Source organism: Salmo salar, unplaced genomic scaffold (genome assembly GCF_965601325.2).
Source record: "Salmo salar unplaced genomic scaffold, fSalSal1 ptg000436l, whole genome shotgun sequence".
Taxonomy (NCBI): Eukaryota; Metazoa; Chordata; class Actinopteri; order Salmoniformes; family Salmonidae; genus Salmo; species Salmo salar.
Window position 1 is genome coordinate 356,838 of NW_027675388.1, and position 15,892 is coordinate 372,729.

Here is a 15,892-nt window from a genome sequence, read left to right on the forward strand (position 1 = left end):
CCAGCGTGACTAGTATCTATGTGGACCCTACTACAGTTTAACCAGCTCAGCTATAGACTACACCAGCATGACTAGTATCTATGTGGACCCTACTACAGTTTAACCAGCTCAGCTATAGACTACACCAGCATGACTAGTATCTATGTGGACCCTACTACAGTTTAACCAGCTCAGCTATAGACTACACCAGCATGACTAGTATCTATGTGGACCCTACTACAGTTTAACCAGCTCAGCTATAGACTACACCAGCGTGACTAGTATCTATGTGGACCCTACTACAGTTTAACCAGCTCAGCTATAGACTACACCGGCATGACTAGTATCTATGTGGACCCTACTACAGTTTAACCAGCTCAGCTATAGACTACACCAGCATGACTAGTATCTATGTGGACCCTACTACAGTTTAACCAGCTCAGCTATAGACTACACCAGCATGACTAGTATCTATGTGGACCCTACTACAGTTTAACCAGCTCAGCTATAGACTACACCAGCATGACTAGTATCTATGTGGACCCTACTACAGTTTAACCAGCTCAGCTATAGACTACACCAGCATGACTAGTATCTATGTGGACCCTACTACAGTTTAACCAGCTCAGCTATAGACTACACCAGCATGACTAGTATCTATGTGGACCCTACTACAGTTTAACCAGCTCAGCTATAGACTACACCAGCATGACTAGTATCTATGTGGACCCTACTACAGTTTAACCAGCTCAGCTATAGACTACACCAGCATGACTAGTATCTATGTGGACCCTACTACAGTTTAACCAGCTCAGCTATAGACTACACCAGCATGACTAGTATCTATGTGGACCCTACTACAGTTTAACCAGCTCAGCAGTACTATTATAATAGATATTAAACCCAGGATAGAGGGGCTGAGTGAATGTGGTCTGGACTCTGTGGAGGAGGGTCATTGTGTCAGAGACACTGTAGAAGGACAGAGTACCTGCCTTGTGATCCAGGTACACTCCTACTCTGGAGGACTGAGGGCCTGATACTTTAGTCACAACATTATTGTGTCTGAAATAATAACCACCTCTATAGCACTGTAAACTCCAGGACTTGTTATTGTATCCAAATCCATTACCTCTCTCTGTTCTGCTGATGTCTTTATATGAGACTGCTGTAATAACCCACCCCCCAGTCCACTCCACCTCCCAGTAACAGCGTCCAGACAGACCCTCTCTACACAGAACCTGACAGTAGTTGGTGAATCTGTCTGGATGGTCAGGATATGGTTGGACTTGGTCTGTACAGGTCACCTTTCTGTTCCCTTCAGACAGAGAGAGGTATGTGCCTGCTGTGTTTGGGTCCAGTGTGAGCTGACAGGAATCTGGGAGAAGAGCAGAGACCAATGAGGGTAGTCAGAACAATAAGTTAAGTCAGATACTGTATCTACCCTGTCTTTGATTAGAGCACAGCAGAGATCAAATCAGAGAAATATGAGGAGTCAGATAGATACCCAGTCTTTGATTAGATCTACTATTGCTATATATTTCTAGAGGGATTGTTAGGAGTGGCAGTAAAAAGAGACTGTTAGTTACTTCACAATAAAGAGACTCACATTGTAACAACTGTTCTCTGGTCTTGGGCTCTGGAGGCAGAACAACCTCCACTATATTCACTACAGACACACAAACACATTGACAGAGAGAGGGAATGTTATCATCATACCATATTCCACATGTATATGACTAGTAGGGAACTTTCAATGGTCTAAAGTTGATGTTCTGATTGTTTTCAACACACCTGTAGTGGAGATCTTGGTCCATTCTCCTTTAAGGAAGTCTTCTAGTTTCTCTCTCAGTTCAGACACAGTCTTACTCACATCTCCAAAGTACTGAAGAGGACGGACAACGATGCTGGGTAAGTCTGAAGATACACTGATACTGGAGAGAGACTGATAACTCTGGAGAGAGAGAGACACAGAGAGAGAGAGAGACAGAGAGAGACAGAGAGAGAGACAGAGACAGAGAGAGAGAGAGAGAGAGGGACACAGAGAGAGACAGAGAGAGAGAGAGAGGGAGAGAGAGAGAGAGAGAGACAGAGGGACATAGAGAGAGACACCGAGAGAGACAGAGAGAGGGACAGAGAGGCACAGAGGGACAGACAGAGAGAGGGACACAGAGAGAGGGGGGGACACAGACAGAGGGACAGGGGGACACAGACAGAGGGACAGGGGGACACAGAAAGACACAGAGAGACAGAGGGAAAGAGAGAGAGGGACAGAGAGAGAGAGAGGAGGGACAGAGAGAGAGAGAGGAGGGACAGAGAGAGAGAGAGGAGGGACAGAGAGGAGGGACAGAGAGAGAGAGAGAGAGAGACAGAGGGACAGAGGGACAGAGAGACAGAGGGACAGAGAGAGAGGGGGACAGAGAGAGAGGGGGACAGAGAGAGAGGGAGAGAGAGAGGGACAGAGGGAGAGAGACAGAGAGAGAGAGAGAGAGAGAGAGAGAGAGAGAGACAGAGAGAGAGGGAGAGAGAGAGGGACAGAGGGAGAGAGAGCGAGAGAGGGCCAGAGAGAGAGAGAGGGCCAGAGAGAGAGAGAGGGAGAGAGGGAGGGACACAGAGAGAGGGACACCAAGACCCAGAGAGAGGGGGACACGGACAGAGAGACACAGAGAGAGAGACACAGAGAGAGAGAGGGACAGAGTGACAGAGAGAGAGACAGAGGAACAGAGAGAGAGACACCGAGAGAGGGGGACACAGAGAGAGGGACAGGGGGACACAGAGACGGACAGGGGGACACAGACAGAGGGACACAGAGACGGACAGGGGGACACAGAGAGAGGGACAGGGGGACAGAGAGAGAGAGAGAGGGAGAGAGAGAGAGAGAAAGGGACAGAGAGAGAGAGAGAGAGAGAGAGAGAGAGAGAGGAGGGACAGAGAGAGAGAGAGAGAGAGAGGGACAGAGAGAGAGAGAGAGGGAGAGAGAGAGAGAGAAAGGGACAGAGAGAGAGAGAGAGAGAGAGAGAGGAGGGACAGAGAGAGAGAGAGAGAGAGAGGAGGGACAGAGAGAGAGAGAGGGACAGAGGGAGAGAGAGGGACAGAGAGGGAGAGAGAGGGACAGAGAGAGAGAGAGAGGGACAGAGAGAGAGAGAGAGAGAGGAGGGACAGAGAGAGAGAGAGAGAGAGGAGGGACAGAGAGAGAGAGAGAGAGGAGGGACAGAGAGAGAGAGAGAGGAGGGACAGAGAGAGAGGGACAGTGAGAGAGAGAGAGACAGTGAGAGAGAGAGGGACAGAGAGAGAGAGAGGAGGGACAGAGAGAGAGAGAGGAGGGACAGAGAGAGAGAGAGGAGGGACAGAGAGAGAGAGAGGAGGGACAGAGAGAGAGAGAGGAGGGACAGAGAGAGAGAGAGGAGGGACAGAGAGAGAGAGAGGAGGGACAGAGAGAGAGAGAGGAGGGACAGAGAGAGAGAGAGGAGGGACAGAGAGAGAGAGAGGAGGGACAGAGAGAGAGAGAGGAGGGACAGAGAGAGAGAGAGGAGGGACAGAGAGAGAGAGAGGAGGGACAGAGAGAGAGAGAGGAGGGACAGAGAGAGAGAGAGAGAGAGAGGAGGGACAGAGAGAGAGAGAGAGAGGAGGGACAGAGAGAGAGAGAGAGAGGAGGGACAGAGAGAGAGAGAGAGAGGAGGGACAGAGAGAGAGAGAGAGGAGGGACAGAGAGAGAGAGAGAGGAGGGACAGAGAGAGAGAGAGAGAGGAGGGACAGAGAGAGAGAGAGAGGAGGGACAGAGAGAGAGAGAGAGGAGGGACAGAGAGAGAGAGAGAGGAGGGACAGAGAGAGAGAGAGAGAGAGAGAGGGACAGAGAGAGAGAGACAGAGAGAGAGAGAGGGGGACAGAGAGGACAACATAATGATTGAGATGAATAGTTTCACATGAAGTTAATTTCATATCACATGTAACAAGACAGTTTAGTTACCTGGAGGAAATGGATGTGATCCTCTGTGTGTGAGAGCTGCTCCAGCTCAGTGCTTCTCTTCCTCAGCTCAGCTATCTCCTGCTTCAGTTGCTCCAGGACTCCTTCAGCTTCACTCACTTGATCCTTCTCTTGGGCTCTGATCAGCTCCTTCACCTCAGAGCTCCTTCTCTCAATGGAGCGGATCAGCTCAGTAAAGATCTGATCACTGTCCTCCACTGCTGCCTGTGCAGAGCACTGTTGAGAGAGAGAGAGAGAGAGAGAGAGAGAGAGAGAGAGACAGAGAGAGAGAGAGACAGAGAGAGAGAGAGAGAGGGACAGACAGAGAGAGAGAGACAGAGAGAGAGACAGAGAGAGAGAGCGAGAGCGAGAGAGAGAGCGAGAGCGAGAGCGAGAGAGAGAGAGGGACAGAGAGAGAGAGAGGGCGAGAGAGAGGGACAGAGAGCGAGAGAGAGGGACAGAGAGCGAGAGAGAGGGACAGAGAGCGAGAGAGAGGGACAGAGAGCGAGAGAGAGGGACAGAGAGCGAGAGAGAGGGACAGAGAGCGAGAGAGAGGGACAGAGAGCGAGGGAGAGAGAGAGAGAGGGACACAGAGAGAGAGAGAGAGGGACAGAGAGAGAGAGGGACAGAGAGAGAGAGAGACAGAGAGAGAGAGAGACAGAGAGAGAGACAGAGAGAGAGACAGAGAGAGAGACAGAGAGAGAGACAGAGAGAGAGACAGAGAGAGAGACAGAGAGAGACACAGAGAGAGACACAGAGAGAGAGACAGAGAGAGAGACAGAGAGAGACACAGAGAGAGACACAGAGAGAGACAGAGAGAGAGACACAGAGAGAGAGAGAGACACAGAGAGAGAGAGACACAGAGAGAGAGAGAGACACAGAGAGAGAGGGACAGAGAGAGAGAGGGACAGAGAGAGAGAGGGACAGAGAGAGAGAGGGACAGAGAGAGAGAGGGACAGAGAGAGAGAGGGACAGAGAGAGAGAGAGAGAGAGAGAGAGAGAGAGGGACAGAGAGAGAGAGAGAGAGAGAGGGACAGAGAGAGAGAGAGAGAGACAGAGAGAGAGAGACAGAGAGAGAGAGACAGAGAGAGAGAGACAGAGAGAGAGAGAGATAGCAGTTAGTTAATAGTATCTCTACTTGCAAATTCATCTTCTGCACATCTATCACTCCAGTGTTTAATTGCTAAATTGTAATTATTTCGCCACCACGGCCTATTTATTAACTTACCTCCTTTATCTTACCTCATTTGCACATCTGTATATAGACTTTTCTATTGTGTTATTGACTGTACGTTTGTTTATTCCATGTGTAACTCTGTGTTGTTGTTTGTGTCACACTGCTTTGCTTTATCTTGGCCAGGTCGCAGTTGTAAATGAGAACTTGTTCTCAACTGGCCTACCTGGTTAAATAAAGGACTTGTTCTCAACTAGCCTACCTGGTTAAATAAAGGACTTGTTCTCAACTGGCCCACCTGGTTAAATAAAGGACTTGTTCTCAACTAGTCTACCTGGTTAAATAAAGGTTTCATTAAAAAGTCTGGCAATAACTTAACTTTTCATTAATTAGACAGACTCCTCTAAATAATAAATATAATAAAATAACAAAAAAACAGTTAAATGCTAAGTACTATACATAGGTTTTATTTAAAAAATAACAATAGAACCTATTTAGTACTATAATGGTATTTACTAACATAATATTATTACTATAATAGTTTCTAAAGGGGTTCTAGGCTTCCCTACCCTAGAATTAGGGTTCAGGATAAAACAGGTTATACGTAGGGTTAGAGTTTCTGTACAGCACTTTGTGACATCTGCTGATGTAAAAAGGTCTTTATAAATACATTAGATTGATTGTTAGGTTCAGGGTATTTAAAGAGATAAACTGTATGGGTTTATATCTCTCTTGCTCCTCCCTGTGGTCTTCTGTGGGAACTACATACCTCATTCACCACACTTGATAGGCTCATAATCTGAGGTAGCAACTGAGTCAGAGCTACAAATCAATGATCTCCACCTATCCATTAGGTTTACAACTCAGTGAACCTGCGCAGCATTCTCTCTATTTGATGCCTACGAACCAACAGATTTCAACACATATCAAATTACCAGTTACCATTATTAGTAGCTGTAACCTAGTTAATAATAAGTTACCTGAGGTAAACCTACAAGGATAGTTAATAAGTTACCTGAGGTAAACCTACAAGGTTAACGCGGGCTGGAAGAGAATTACTTCAAAACCACAGCAAACAGCTGGGACATATAGTAATATTATATATATATAATATTATATCACTGGGCTCCTCTGTGCTAACAAACCCTGTGTACCACCCCTCCCCTGTTTAACCTTGAATTTCGTTCAGAAAAACACTTCCACATTTAGCAAAACGAACCAACTCTTTACGGATCTGTTCGGTGGTAATAAACGGAGGCAGATTAGACACCACTACTCTTGTCGAAATCAGCACCAACACAACCCCTCACATAAATCATACTGGTAACTAGCCGGGTAACAAGACTCACCTTTTACATTACCACAACCACCGCCATGTTCATTCTGGATACAGAGTGTATATGTTCCTCTCCCACCTGTTCACCGACCAGGATCAATAATTCCTCCACACCATTCTCCACAACGCACCTGAAGAGACAGCGTTTCTTCTCCACTCGGTTGAGGACATCAAACTACCCTACTCCCTCCTCAACTCTAACCGATAAACAGCGGAAACCGATAAACAAACCCTCCCACCATGACAAAATACATTTGGAAAATAGGCAAAAGAATAGCTGCACTCTTTACGAACGACAAAACCTCACGTTACCAACTTCTTCTTCTTCTATGGTATAATGGAGGTCTTCAAACCAACGTTAAAGGAGCGTGGCGCCTCCTACTGTGCTGGAGTGTGTTCAATCACGGTTTACACCATTTCTAAATCCTCCTACCTAACTCAGTACTTCTGAGAAAATAAAAAAGATCCCTACTAACTTCTAATAGACCCTCCCCCATCCCCCAAATCCCAACGCCAACTAACCCTACACTCATTAAAACCCACTACCCCATTCCACTACTTTGACCCTATCTGCTCCTGCATCAGGCCAACTAACCCTACACTCATTAAAACCCACTACCCCATTCCACTACTTTGACCCTATCTGCTCCTGCACCAGGCCAACTAACCCTACACTCATTAAAACCCACTACCCCATTCCACTACTTTGACCCTATCTGCTCCTGCACCAGGCCAACTAACCCTACACTCATTAAAACCCACTACCCCATTCCACTACTTTGACCCTATCTGCTCCTGCACCAGGCCAACTAACCCTACACCCATTAAAACCCACTACCCCATTCCACTACTTTGACCCTATCTGCTCCTGCACCAGGCCAACTAACCCTACACTCATTAAAACCCACTACCCCATTCCACTACTTTGACCCTATCTGCTCCTGCACCAGGCCAACTAACCCTACACTCATTAAAACCCACTACCCCATTCCACTACTTTGACCCTATCTGCTCCTGCACCAGGCCAACTAACCCTACACTCATTAAAACCCACTACCCCCATTCCACTACTTTAACCCTATCTGCTCCTGCACCAGGCCAACTAACCCTACACTGATTAAAACCCACTACCCCATTCCACTACTTTGACCCTATCTGCTCCTGCACCAGGCCAACTAACCCTACACTCATTAAAACCCACTACCCCATTCCACTACTTTGACCCTATCTGCTCCTGCACCAGGCCAACTAACCCTACACTCATTAAAAACCCACTACCCCCATTCCACTACTTTGACCCTATCTGCTCCTGCACCAGGCCAACTAACCCTACACTCATTAAAACCCACTACCCCATTCCACTACTTTGACCCTATCTGCTCCTGCACCAGGCCAACTAACCCTACACTCATTAAAACCCACTACCCCCATTCCACTACTTTGACCCTATCTGCTCCTGCACCAGGCCAACTAACCCTAAACTCATTAAAACCCACTACCCCATTCCACTACTTTGACCCTATCTGCTCCTGCACCAGGCCAACTAACCCTACACTCATTAAAACCCACTACCCCATTCCACTACTTTGACCCTATCTGCTCCTGCACCAGGCCAACTAACCCTACACTCATTAAAACCCACTACCCCCATTCCACTACTTTGACCCTATCTGCTCCTGCACCAGGCCAACTAACCCTACACTCATTAAAACCCACTACCCCATTCCACTACTTTGACCCTATCTGCTCCTGCACCAGGCCAACTAACCCTACACTCATTAAAACCCACTACCCCATTCCACTACTTTGACCCTATCTGCTCCTGCACCAGGCCAACGGCCTGGGAGGACGGGACACCACCACTCAACACACCCTGGAACTCTTCTGAAGTCAAATCTAGTATGACCAAATACTTCTCTGCAGCTGCCACCAAAACATATTTTTTTTCTGTGATTTACATTCCATTTCTGCGGTACAGTTGATAACCATTTCCTATGAACACTAAGAAGCCAACCTTACTGAAGCATATATCACTGGTTGGCCCATCCCTCTGTGCTGTCACAGATCTACTACTCACAGGGATCCTCTCAGGATCCCTCAGCCTTGACCCATCCTCCTCTACTTTCTTCACTGCCTCAGCAGTGACAACCTGTTCCCAACAGTGGGGTCAGTGGGATTGGATAGGGGCCCCTCTACCTCTCTCTCTCTCTCTCTCTCTGACTGGAGGAGACAGGTGAAATGGTGTGTCTCCTCTGGTCAACAATACTCACCTTGAGAGACTCCACAGCCTGTTGGAGCTCCTTCAGCTCCTTCTCTCTCTCCTGGAATCTCTGCTGGACCTTCTGCTGACTCATCCCCAGCTGCCTCTGTGGAGAATCACTCTTCAATGAGCTATCAAGCTTTATTAGTCCAGTAGATCAATAGTATAGTAATGTGACATAGGGCCCATAGAGAGGAAGGTCTAAATAATGGATGGTCCATTTACTAAATGATATTTATTTGTTGCTATGTGAATGATTATAGTTTTTATGGTAGGACTACATGTATCAACAGGTTGAGACTGAACTTTGGACTCATAAAAGGGCATTCAGAATGATAATAGTGTTTGACATTATAAAATGGTGATACATTTGGAGAATCTGGGTTAACATATCTATATACTCAAGGTTTGTGTTCATATTTGTTCTGCTGAGGATTCATTTCATTTGAATGATCTCATATTCAAACAGCCTTAGTTCCTACTGTATCTTTAATTCTTTGTTTATCAGACAGTCACCAACAAGTTGTTCTGGTCTTACCTGTTTCTCAGTCCTCTCTGCTGCAGCTGACACTGTATCATGGCCTTTATGTTCATCCATTGTACACAGATAACAGATACACTGCTGATCGGTACGACAGTAAACCTCCAGCAGTTTGTCATGATGAGAGCAGATCTTCTCCTGTAGTTGTGCGGTGGCTTTGACCAGCTTGTGCTTCTTCAAAGCAGGAAATTCGTAGTGAGGTTGGAGGTGAGTCTCACAGTAAGAGGCCAGACACGCCAGACAGGACATGAGGGCTTTCTGCTTTCTGGTCCCAGTGCAGAAATCACACGCCACATCTCTAGGTCCAGCATAGCACAGAGCAGGAGGGGGAGCAGCCTGGAGTCCTGTCTTCTTCAGTTTCTCCACCACCTCAGCCAACATGTTATTTTTCCTCAGAATAGGCCTTGGAGTGAAGGTCTCTCTGCACTGAGGACAGCTATAGACCCCTTTCAGAACATCCTGATCCCAGCAGCCCTCAATACAGCTCCTACAGTAACTGTGTCCACAGGGGATGGCGACTGGTTCCTTCAGTAGATCCAGACAGACAGAACAACAGAACTGGTCCTGGTCCAGCAGAACTCCCTGTTGAGCCATTTGGACGGTTGTTCACTCTCACACAGACAGACGACACAGAGACTCAGATCAGTTTCGTTTCCTCAGAAGAGAGTTTGTGGGAGGGGGAGGGACTTCCTGGTTCTGCCAGAGGGGTGGGGTTAGAGGGAGGGAGGAAGAGAGAGAGGAACTGCATGCAACAGCAAGAGGGAGACAAATAGTCTTGTTCCTTGGTTTCAGCACTTAACATGGAATAAATGAAATAATGAATCTTAAAATGTGAGTTATTAGAATATAAAGGGTAACAGTTTCTATGAAGTACATATTATAATTATTTTAATGACCTTTATAATGCCTTATAATACACTTATGTGTTCTAATAAGCAATAAGGCCTGAGGAGGTGTGGTATATGTAAGGATTGCGGACCTGGTGGCAGTGAAGTCAGACGCAGGAGAGCAGAGATAGGTAATAGCCGGAGCAGTTTAATACAAAACGAACCTACATGGGTACAAAACCCGATGCGCACCAGTAACAGAGTACAAGCACTTACAAACAAACAATTCCACACAAGGACATGGGGGGAACAGAGGGTTAAATACACAACAATTCATGATGGAAATGGAAACCAGATGTGTAAGAAAACAAGACAAAACAAATGGAAAATGAAAAAGTGGATCGACAATGACTAGAAGACCGGTGACGCCGACCGCCGAACAAGGAGAGGAAATGACTTCGGTGGAAGTGGTGACAGTATATGGCTAATATACAGTACCACGGCTAAGTGCTGTTTTTAGGCACGACGCAAAGCGGATTGAGAATTATGTAACACTTTCAAAAATACAATCAAATAAAAATGTTATTGGTCACATACACATATTTAGTAGATGTTATTATGGGTGTAGTGAAATGCTTGTGTTCCTGGTTCCAACAGTGCAGTAGTATCTAACAATACACCCTAATGTAAATGTCACGGGTGTCGTAGGGTTTAGACCAAGACGCAGCGGGAAAATGTACACTCATCTTCTTTTATTAAAGGACAAAGAACAGGCCAGTAAGGAACAAAGCTATACACAGCAACAATCTGCCACAAAACCCCCATGACAAACAAACTCCTAATTATAGGACCTTCAATCAGAGGCCCGAACCACATAAAACAAACACCCCTCTACCTAAATACATAGCCCGGACCACATAAACCAAACACCCATCTACCTAAATACATAGCCCGAACCACATAAACCAAACACCCCTCTACCTAAATACATAGCCCGAACCACATAAACCAAACACCCCTCTACCTAAATACATAGCCCGAACCACATAAACCAAACACCCCTCTACCTAAATACATAGCCCGAACCACATAAACCAAACACCCCTCTACCTAAATACATAGCCCGAACCGCCTAAAACAAACACCCCCTGCCACGTCCTGACCAAACTACAATAACAAATAACCCCTATTACTGGTCAGGACGTGACAGTAAAAAGTAAAGGAATTAAGAAATATAGAAATATTAGGATGAGCAATGTTGGAGTCCTGGAATATAAATATATATACTGAGTATATACTGTGTGTATATGTGTGTATATACTGTGTGTATATGTGTGTATATATATATATATATATATATATATATATATATATATATATATATATATATATATATATATATATATATATATATATATATATATATATACACACACACACACACAGAACCAGTCTGAAGTATATATATATATATAATATATATACACACATATATATACACACACACATATACACAGAACCAGTCTGGAGTATATATATATACACACAGAACCAGTCTGGAGTATATATATATATATATATATATATATATATATATATACACACACAGAACCAGTCTGGAGTATATATATATATATATATATATATATATATATACACACACACAGAACCAGTCTGGAGTATATATATACACACATATATATACACACACATATACACAGAACCAGTCTGGAGTATATATATATACACACAGAACCAGTCTGGAGTATATATATATATATATATATATATATATATATATATATACACACACACACAGAACCAGTCTGGAGTATATATATATACACAGAACCAGTCTGGAGTATATATATATATATATAGATATATATATACACAGAGAACCAGTCTGGAGTTTATATATATATATACAGTACCAGTCAAATGTTGGGACACACTTACTCATTCAAGGGTTTTTCTTAATTTTTACATTCATGTCGTTTCTCTTTGCTTATTTGAGCTGTTCTTGCCATAATAAGGACTTGGTCTTTTACCAAATAGAGCTATCTTCTGTATACCAACCCTACCTTGTCACAACACAACTGATTTGCTCAAATGCATTTAGAAGGAAAGAAATTCCACAAATTAACTTTAACAAGGCACACCTGTTAATTGAAATGCATTCCAGGTGACTATCTCATGAAGCTGGTTGAGAGAATGCCAAGATTGTGCAAAGCTGTCATCAAGGCAAAGGGTGGCTACTTTGAAGAATCTCAAATATAAAATATATAAATATAACACTTTTTTTGGTTACTACATGATTCCATATCTGATATTTCATAGTCTTGATGTCTTCACTATTATTCTACAATGTTGAAAATAGTACAAATAAAGAAAAACCCTTAATTGTTCTAAAACGTTTGACCGGTAGTGTATATATAAATGTAAAGGGATGTATAGGTAATATGGATCAAATATGTAGTATATCTGAAGAATAGTATGTGGACAGCAATAATTAAATAGGATAGTCCTTGACTAGAATACAGTATATACATATGAAGTGGACAGCAGTAGTTATATAGGATGAACCAGGACTAGAATACAGTATATACATATGAAGTGGACAGCAGTAGTTATATAGGATGAACCAGGACTAGAATACAGTATATACATATGAAGTGGACAGCAGTAGTTATATAGGATGAACCATGACTAGAATACAGTATATACATATGAAGTGGACAGCAGTAGTTATATAGGATGAACCAGGACTAGAATACAGTATATACATATGAAGTGGACAGCAGTAGTTATATAGGATGAACCAGGACTAGAATACAGTATATACATATGAAGTGGACAGCAGTAGTTATATAGGATGAACCAGGACTAGAATACAGTATATACATATGAAGTGGGTAAAACAGTAAACATTATTAAAGTGACCAGCGGCTGAGGTCCTCGGGTGGCTGAGGTCCTCGGGTGGCTGAGGTCCTCTGGGTGGCTGAGGTCCTCTGGGTGGCTGAGGTCCTCTGGGTGGCTGAGGTCCTCTGGGTGGCTGAGGTCCTCTGGGTGGCTGAGGTCCTTTGGGTGGCTGAGGTCCTCTGGGTGGCTGAGGTCCTCTGGGTGGCTGAGGTCCTCTGGGTGGCTGAGGTCCTCTGGGTGGCTGAGGTCCTTGATGATCTTCTTGACCTTCCTGTGACACCAGGTGCTGTAGATGTCCTGGAGGGCAGGCACTTTGCCCCCGGTGATATGTTGGGCAGAACGCACCACCCTCTGGAGAGCCCTGTGGTTGCGACACTGTGGTTTCAGCCTCCGGAGGTTGAAGAGGTGCTGTTCTGATTTCTTCACCACAAGGTCTGTGTGGGTGGACCATTTGTCTGGTCTTCTCTACCTGACCGTCTCATTATCTTCTCTCAAGAAGAACTATCTTATGGTATGAAGATTGTCCTTCTTGAGAGAAGATCGAGCCTTCTTCTCTCCAGAAGATGTCTGGTAGGCCCATTTAAATACATTTTTTGGACATTTCAAGGTAGCAGATGTTTGAGTTGGGTTATTTTTTTCATTTTTGACAAAATGAGCACTCCTGGAAGTGACAGATTTTGACTTATATTGAGTGATAAGACTGAGCTATTTAAAAACACTTTTTCAACATTTCAAGATAGCAGTTAGTTCAGTTTGATCTTATTAAAGACAGCTGTATATTTTTTTTTTTGACCCAAAAATATTCTATGTTCATGCCCACTTTTTTTGCACTATGTTTGAAGACTGTCAACTTCTTGTCAGGAGGAGAATCACTTAGCCTTTCGATTATTTTTCAAATGATAGGATGCCTATTTAAAAACACTTTTTCAACATTTCAAGATAGCAGTTAGTTCAGTTTGATCTTATGAAAGACAGCTGTATCATTTTTTATAGCCGAAAGGAGCAAGTGCGACACTCACGTGTCCAAAAATCAGTACTCTAAGTACTCAAGTGGACTCTGCCATGCAGCAGAATACCACCCTTAGGTACCATCTGGAGGAAGTCCAGAATGGTCACGCTCTACAGCATGACTATCCATCCAAGCAACCGGAGTCCGGTACTCAAAAGAGTGAAGACGATAGGTTTCAGACATTGCCTCCATCATGTGTCCCCCAGTCTTCTCCTCTTGGCCATTTGGCACCGCATTGTCAGATTTAAAAAGAACTTTACTGGGAAATCACACTTTGCAATAAACGACGTGATATGCTCAGAAAAATAGGCTAGGCGATACAGGTTAGCGCCATCTTGGAACCATCTAAAATCAAATATACTATTGTAAATATTCCCTTACCTTTTGATTATCTTCATCAGAAGGCACTTCCAGGAATCCCAGGTCCACAACAAATGTAGTTTTGTTCGAAAAAGTTAATAATTTATGTCCCAATAGTTCCTTCTTGTTAGCGCGTTCCGAAGGCTACTCATAATGTACTGAAGCGCGCGGGACATGTCGTCACGAATGTGCAAAAAATATATATTTACGTTCGTTCAAACATGTCAAACGTTGTATAACATAAATCTTTAGGGCCTTTTTCAACCAGAGCTTCAATAATATTCAAGGCGGACGATTGCATTGTCTTACTAAACGTTTCGGAACAAAAGGGTTCCCATGGGCGCCGACGTCATAGTAGTAATGGCCCTCCCCCTGTGACCAACTTCCCAAGCCTCTCTTTGGGTCAGTTTCTACCATAGAAGACTCAAACCACTTTGTAAAGACTGTTGACATCTAGTGGAAGCCTTAGGAAGTGCTAAATGATTAATAAGTCCCTGTGAGTTTCAATGGCAAAGGCTTGAAAGTGATTCCACACATCAGAGTTCCACTTCCTGTTAGGATTTGTCTCAGGGTTTTGACTGCCATATGAGTTTTGTTATACTCACAGACACCATTAAAACAGTTTTAGAAACTTTAGAGTGTTTTCTATCCAAATCTAATTATATGCATATTCTAGTTACTGGGCAGGAGTAGTAACCAGATTAAATCGGGTATGTTTTTTATCCGGCCGTGCAAATACTTCCCCCTATCCCCATCAGGTTAAGAGTTTATTCGGAAGATAATGGCTCTATAAACACTCTTCCGTGGTGTCCCGACTTTATAGTTAATTACATTTACATGATTAGCTAATCAGGTGATATTAATTACAGAGAAAGGATTTTATAGGATAGCATGTCATATCACTTAATCTGGCATAACCAAAGACACGAAAGCAGAGAGGGAGAGAGCAGAAAGAGAGAGAACAGAGAGAGAACAGAGAGAGAGAGCAGAGAGAGCAGAGAGAGCAGAGAGAGAGAGCGCAGAGAGAGAGCGCAGAGAGAGCAGAGAGAGAGAGCAGAGAGAGCAGAGAGAGAAGAGAGAGAAGAGAGAGGGAGCAGGCTGAGAGAGCAGAGAACAGAGAGAGCAGAGAACAGAGAGCAGGCTGAGAGAGCAGAGAGAGCAAAGAGCAGAGAGAGAGAGTGCAGGGAAAGCAGAGAGAGAGAGCAGAGGGAGAGAGCAGTGAGAGAGAGAGCAGAGAGAGAGAGAGCAGAGAGAGCAGAGGGAGAGAGAGAGCAGAGAGAGCAGAGAGAGCAGAGCGAGAGCAGAGGGAGAGCAGAGAGCAGAGAGAGCAGAGCGAGAGAGAGCGCAGAGAACAGAGAGAGCAGAGGGAGAGAGAGCGCAGAGAGAGGGAGCAGGCTGAGAGAGCAGAGAGAGAGAGCAGAAAACAGAGAGAGAGAGCAGAGAGCAGTGAGTGAGAAGAGAGCAGAGAGAGCAGAGAAAGAGAGCAGAAAGAGCAGAGAGAGAGCAGGGAGGGCAGAGAAAAG

General features: G+C 44.6%; 1 protein-coding gene across 1 annotated transcript; it reads right to left on the reverse strand.

Moving 5' to 3' along the window:
* Positions 1–658: 658 nt before the first annotated feature.
* LOC145876136 (tripartite motif-containing protein 16-like) lies at positions 659–9,931 on the reverse strand. The gene is made up of 6 exons (XM_082971922.1): positions 9,249–9,931; positions 8,721–8,816; positions 3,944–4,177; positions 1,771–1,930; positions 1,586–1,645; positions 659–1,354 (listed from the first exon to the last, which is right to left on the reverse strand). The coding sequence occupies exons 1-6, from the start codon at positions 9,843–9,845 to the stop codon at positions 837–839; spliced, it is 1,665 nt and encodes a 554-aa protein (XP_082828048.1). The 5' UTR covers positions 9,846–9,931; the 3' UTR covers positions 659–836.
* Between the last annotated feature and the right edge of the window lie 5,961 nt (positions 9,932–15,892).

Excerpts from the sequence above, each read along its gene's own strand:
- LOC145876136 (XM_082971922.1), bottom strand. The coding sequence starts at position 9,845 with ATGGCTCAACAGGGAGTTCTGCTGGACCAGGACCAGTTCTGTTGTTCT. Across the intron at positions 4,178-8,720 it reads AGGCTGTGGAGTCTCTCAAG|TGCTCTGCACAGGCAGCAGT; the intron begins GTGAGTATTGTT and ends CTCTCTCAACAG. Across the intron at positions 1,931-3,943 it reads ATCACATCCATTTCCTCCAG|AGTTATCAGTCTCTCTCCAG; the intron begins GTAACTAAACTG and ends CTCTCTCTCCAG.